The sequence below is a fragment of the Anopheles aquasalis genome, chromosome 2, assembly GCF_943734665.1.
Source record: "Anopheles aquasalis chromosome 2, idAnoAquaMG_Q_19, whole genome shotgun sequence".
Classification (NCBI taxonomy): Eukaryota; Metazoa; Arthropoda; class Insecta; order Diptera; family Culicidae; genus Anopheles; species Anopheles aquasalis.
Genome location: NC_064877.1, coordinates 77,052,147 through 77,058,146, shown reverse-complemented (window position 1 = coordinate 77,058,146; position 6,000 = coordinate 77,052,147). Strand labels below are relative to the sequence as shown.

The 6,000-nt window shown below is 50.2% G+C and overlaps 1 protein-coding gene across 1 annotated transcript in view; it reads right to left on the bottom strand.

Moving 5' to 3' along the window:
• LOC126580915 (guanine nucleotide-binding protein subunit alpha homolog) overlaps positions 1 to 5,440 on the bottom strand; it is a 14,815-nt gene extending 9,375 nt beyond the window's left edge. Inside the window, exon 1 of the mRNA XM_050244263.1 lies at positions 4,813 to 5,440. Coding sequence (XP_050100220.1) covers positions 4,813 to 4,995 — 183 coding nt within the window. The 5' untranslated portion in view covers positions 4,996 to 5,440. The remainder of the gene's footprint in view (positions 1 to 4,812) is intronic.
• Between the last annotated feature and the right edge of the window lie 560 nt (positions 5,441 to 6,000).

Sequence of the window (6,000 nt, the reverse complement as noted above, 5' to 3'; positions counted from 1 at the left end):
AAGATTGGCCGAGGGGGGGATTGGCGGGCGGAAGGAGGAGTGTGCGAAGGTCGCATCTTCCACTAGACCTTTTTGTGATAAGGAAATGGTTAATCTAGCGTACGAGACCGTGCGGTTACGGTCGCATTCCTGCGTCCAACCAATCGCCACTGCCTCATCTTGACCTCGATCGCTAAATGTCGCGACTTCCGGGGGTGGGCTTACCACTAGGCTAGCGAGCGCATCTCTCATCAGGGAAGGGGGGCATTAGAAAATGATTTTTAGCTGTCGTGTGCGTCCGCTGCCATGTGTGCGTCGGGACAGGCAGAAGGGAATACTTTTAAAAAACATGACAGTAAGTCAACATTCGTTGAAATCCCTGGGCTGGTTACAGTCATCTGGCTACGGATTGGGGCGCTCTCCCCTATTACCGGATGCAGGATGCAGGAATGCAAACAGAAGCTACTTACACGAGCGGGCACGGGTCGCTTTATTGATTATTTTAAACATCACTATACAAATTTTAGTCCGGAGTAACGCTGAGCGAGACCGCAAATGACCATCTATGACGTTGGCGGGAACGAGATGGGGATACTGACGCCGAGCGAGACCGCAAATGACCATCTATGACGTGAGCGCGAACGAGAAGGGGATACTGACGCCGAGCGAGATGCAAAAAATGGGTATTCAACGAGCGCGAGCGAGACAAAATTCCGCGCGCGATATTTCCCCACCGCTCGAAGCGAGAGTACGCGAGTGCAGAGCGTGCTGTGGAGGAGAAACCAGAGAGCGAATGGCGCAGGCAACTTGGTTTTTCAGAAACGTGCGCGTGAAATCGAAAAGCGAAAAATGCATCCAATGAATGATTTTGACCAACGAAAATGAATGGAAAACCCCATTTTACTGATATGTCCGATTTGATTTTCGTAAAAATCGGTTAGGGCACTGACTGGCAAGGCATAATGGTACAAGCAAACGGGCACTGCACTTGCCGTATGCGACCACGGCGGTCAGAGAGTGCGCGAGCATAAGGCGCACGGGAGAGCAGAGCGCGCCTTGGTGGAGAGCGAAAGGCTCAAGCAGCTTGGTTTTTCAAAAACGTGCGCGTGAAATGGAAAAGCAGAAAAATGCATCCAATGATTATTTTATCGATATATTGCCGATCGATATCGCTATGTTGCCACTGGCCTGCAAGGCCTAATGGAACAAGCAAACAATCAAGAGACTCGGTGTATGCGCCAGAGTGGAATCGCGGTAGGAATGGTTTACTGTCCTTTCCTCAAATGGAACCGCACTGTTTAAGTAATCTTATGGCTTATGTTCGATTGCTAATTGATCAGATTTATCAGCATTCGCAGCATCAGCATCAGATCTATTTCGATGCACGCGACTCGAGAGATTTGGGGAAACAATGTAAATGAAATGGCTCGAATCTCCCAACTTACTCAAATCTTGAAATACATCTCGATTCATCTCGATATGAGGAAACGAACCGGAAGAACTAAGGCCACTACATTATCGCAGCATAAGATCGGTACGTTAAGCCGCTGGCCGTGCCACAGGCAAACGCGCCACATAATGCCACAGGCAAACGCACACTGGACTCGCTGCATGCGACTGAATGAAATCGCGGTAGGAGGAATGGTTCACTCTCCGTCTGCGATTGCTTCTATGCTATCAGAACGGTCCTGCCCGCCTCGATGGGCCAGATATTACACCTGGAACTGATAGAAGCTCCTGTTCCTAAAGAGTCATCTTTGCATTCCTTGCATTACAACCCGAAGCCAATCGAAGATTGTTCTGGCTCTGATGTTGTCTCACGTGCTTTTGTCATGGGCAATGGTTTCGGCTGTTCGGTGGATATGCTGTAGGGATGTTTGATTATCGCCAGATCGTACCGAAGACAACGGCTAATCAAATGATGAAACAAACCATTACAGCATGTGCTAGGATCAAGGGTAAAATTATGCTCTTCGGAAATCAAAAAGATGGGCCAGATTAGTAAAGCGATTAGCAATTGGTTCACCTTTCCGGTATCGAGGTGCACTGAAAGCGGCAAAGCTGAACGGGTGTTGGGCAATGGGACGCGCCTGCATTACTGTTCCATACGGTGACAACTTGCAGGACCTGGACCTGAACCGGGAGGCAATGACAATCAACCTGGCCCAAGGTCAGTCGCTGCACCACGATAGCCCTTCCTCCGGTGACATAACGAGCAAACGCTCGGAATTGTAAGGAATCAAATTGTAAATGAGTCAACATGGAAATGGTTAAAATGGAATGGAGGGACATGTTTGATTGTTTGGTGAGAAATGGAAAAGGAATAATTTCAAACAATCATTTTTTCAAACGAGGCTCTGTAACCGGCCGGTTTAGCTATCAGAGCACATGGCTGGGAGTTGGCTTAGCAACCGCTGCATTCGCCAGCAGCAATGTTCATGCCGTGAAGATAACAAAAATGTGTAGCTATCGAGTCTCTTTGATAAAGTAGAGATGGGTAACATTAGAATCACATGGAGAGGCATTTTTGTATGCTAGGGAAAAAGAAAAATAGTGAAATTCAAAATAATCCTGCGTAGCTCTGTAACCGGGCCGCTTACCTAGTTTTCAAACAAAATAACAGCCAGCAGCATTTAATGTGTTTTGCGCGCACCGCGTCGTGGTGACGTGCGTCAGAAAATGGCGCCCCGTGCCTGTCCGTCGGATTGATCCGTGGCCACAGCAGCAGCACCGGAACTGCGCGGCAAGCGATTGGAAAATGATGATGGAATGGAAACAGTAGACCCGCGCACCCGGATTGGATGACGTCTCAAAAGGAAATGCCTACCCTCTCCCCCGGGGTGGTGTTGCGGAGAGCGATCGAGCGAAAGTTGGCCACGACGCACCCGCCCCGAGACCGACGATCAAGGGGAATGCCTCCGCGCGAAGCAATGAAGAAAGCAGCAGCAAAAGGGAGAAAGGGAGAAAGAAGGGTGGCAAGGTCGTTTCGAGGATGAAACGTGATGCTTTTGATGCGAATGTGAGACCCACGGATCGCGATGGAGTGGACACAAAACCAAGAAACCGAACCGGGAGCGGAAAGCGGAAAAGACAATCCTTGCCGTGACTTGCGCCAATCGCCAATCGCTGACGATCCATCGGAAATCGAATGGATTGTGTGGTGGAGAGAGGGAGAGAGAGGGGATCGTTTGAAAAATAATCAACGCCAACGCACGCACGCACGCACGCACGATAAACAATAGCACGCCGAGATCGAGCGAAGATGATCATCATCGAGTAAACAGACACACAGAGAAATGCAGAAGGGGACAGGAAATTCGCAACACAAAAAAAACATCGTGGAATTTCATCCTTTTTTTTCTTCTTTCGTTTTGTTTTCGAAGAAGGTGATCGTACCACCCCATCTGACCATCTTCATCGAAAACACTTAATCATGGATGGGTGGGTGGGTGTGTTAGGGTGGAGGGTTTAAAAATAGGGACCACATAATTCGTAACCGTGAACCACCAGCAGAAGCAGCAGCAGCAGCATTAGCGAGCAAAGAGCTTCTCTGAGGGGGGATGCTGCCTAGCGATCGCGACAAATCCCTTTCATTCTTTAAAGCTCCAAGGCGCAACCACCACGGGGAAAACGGGGTGTTGCGCAGAAGTGTGCCCCCAAACGCAGTGCGGGAGGAAATTTATGTGAATCTCAAACCAAAGTGACCGAAAAGACTGACCGGCAGAGAGAGAGAGAGAGAGAGAGAGAGAGAGCGAGAGAGGGTGGTGGTGTGCCTGTTTGGTTTCGTCTGTTTACTAACATCCGCGATCATTTCGGGGGAGGGTGTTTCGTGGAATGGCACACGAACGTACGATCGAGAACATGATGTTTTTGTCGTCGATTACCCATTCCCATTACACGAAAGGTGTAGGATGCGACAGTGAGAGAGAGAGAGAGTGAGTGGGATCATCGTAAGAAGGAAAATAAATAAACTAGAGCTCGATCGTTCCGAGGCAAGCCGGCGATCGCCGACCGGGGAGAGCTGGTGGTGTGTAGGCCACCACCACCGGCAGCATGGCACGCCGCCTTTTGGGCCGTCAGTGAAGCTCGCTAATTGTCACCCGCATCAATCTCTACACCCCTGAGAAGAGCCCCAGATGATGATGATCGTTCGGCTTTCGAAATCATCTGAGCATTACGCACGTGGGGGGGACGGACACAAACGATCAGTGTCTCCTCCTCCTCCTCCCATCCATCTGGACGCTGGTTTTTGCATACGCCTACTACTGGTGCTTGATCGTGCAGGTTGCGGTGCGGTACGGTATGGCAGATGACCCTGAATGGCGACCGTGCTGGATGCCGTCGCGTGCCTCATCGTCATCATCGTCGTCGACGTACGTGGCGGCCGCCTTTGGTAGTGAATTCCAGGTTGTGGCCACTTGTCGATCGAGAAAGATCGCGATCGTTCGGTGGAGTGATAAAACTCTCTCAGAAAGCAACAATTAATGGACTCTCCGGATCGCCTGTGGTGGTAATTCGCGATCGCGTGAATGCACGCGTCATCATCATCGCTGCTGTTGTTGAGTCATTCGAATCGATCGCGCTCCCAAACCCGGATACGCTCCACGCGACGGACGTCAATTCCGTTGCACAATGCTGTCCCCGTCCCACCCTCCCCCAAAACTGCATGTTTTCCACCACCAATTTCATCATCCGAATCAGCTGATTAACCGGTGACGACGACGTCAGATTGATTGTCTGCCTGCTTCGTTCCTGATTCCTCCGGAAGATCCGGAACTCGCGATCTTTGAGTTGTGTGGGGAACTGTCGGTGCGCGCCCGTGGTGTTTCTTACCTGTCGTCGAAAGGCGTGTTTATCTTTCTCGAGGAATTTGTCGATCTCGCGGGATTTGTAGCGCTGCTCGAGCTCCTCCGGGCTGACACGGAGCCGCAGAAGGTACCCGAAAAGGTCGCCGCAGCATCGGGAGCATGATAATTTCGATAAGGTGTTTTCTCTCCGATTATTCGCTGACTCCATCTTTAAATCTCATCACACCACACCGCACCCCACCACCCGCCACCCTTTGCTTTCCTCTTTCTTTTTTTTTGTTGTCACAACGCGCGCCTTCTCGGTGTGTGTGCAACACACATCTGCTCTTCCTCTCTCACTCTCGCACACGACACGGCACTCTTTTTCTCTTTCACTCAACTGCTCACTCACTCTCGCACGCACAACGCCGCCGCCACCACCACCAAAACTGAAAGCAGCCAGCCAGGGGCACGCACCGAACCACAGCACGGAGAAGGAACGGATTTTCACATTTTTCACTGCCCAATGGCCCGGCCAGGATCGGGAATCGGGGCTCAATCGACGCAGGACACCTTCAGCCACCCACTAATCACCTTTTTCGCACGTTTCGGGGCGGAAAACACGGTTTTTTCGCGAAAAGAAACGCAGCCAACGGACCGCAGGTCTGAACCGGACAAGCTTTGGGTGAGAAATGAGAAAAAAAGAGAGGAAAAAACAGACAGAGCGAGAGATAGAACGGGCGCGCTCGCACGAATGAACACTTTTCCTTATGCTTTATGAAGGAGTAAGCGGAAGGTCCGATGAAATAGCGCTATACGGGCGAGCAGCATCGAGTTCATGAGCGAGCGAGATGGCTGACGAGCTGGAAATACACTGTCGGACATAAGTTTAGCAACTAGTTTAGGCGGTTCATTTTCGGTGTAGTTTTCCGAAGGCGACTTCGACGGAGGGACGTTTCAGTCGTTTTTGTTTTGTGGTGCTTCGTCCAAACGAAAAGAAACAAATCAGAAGAAAAGGAATTTACTTGAAAACAACGATTATCAACACTTTTACATAAATCATGTACATTTTCCTAAACTTATGTCCGACACTGTATTTCCATCTTATCGGCCATCTTGCTCGCTCGTATAGCGCCATTTCATCGGATTTCTCACTCACTCCTACACAAAGCATAAGAAAATGTGTTCATTCGTGTTCTATCTCTCTCTCTTTCACTCGCTCTCTCTCTCCCTC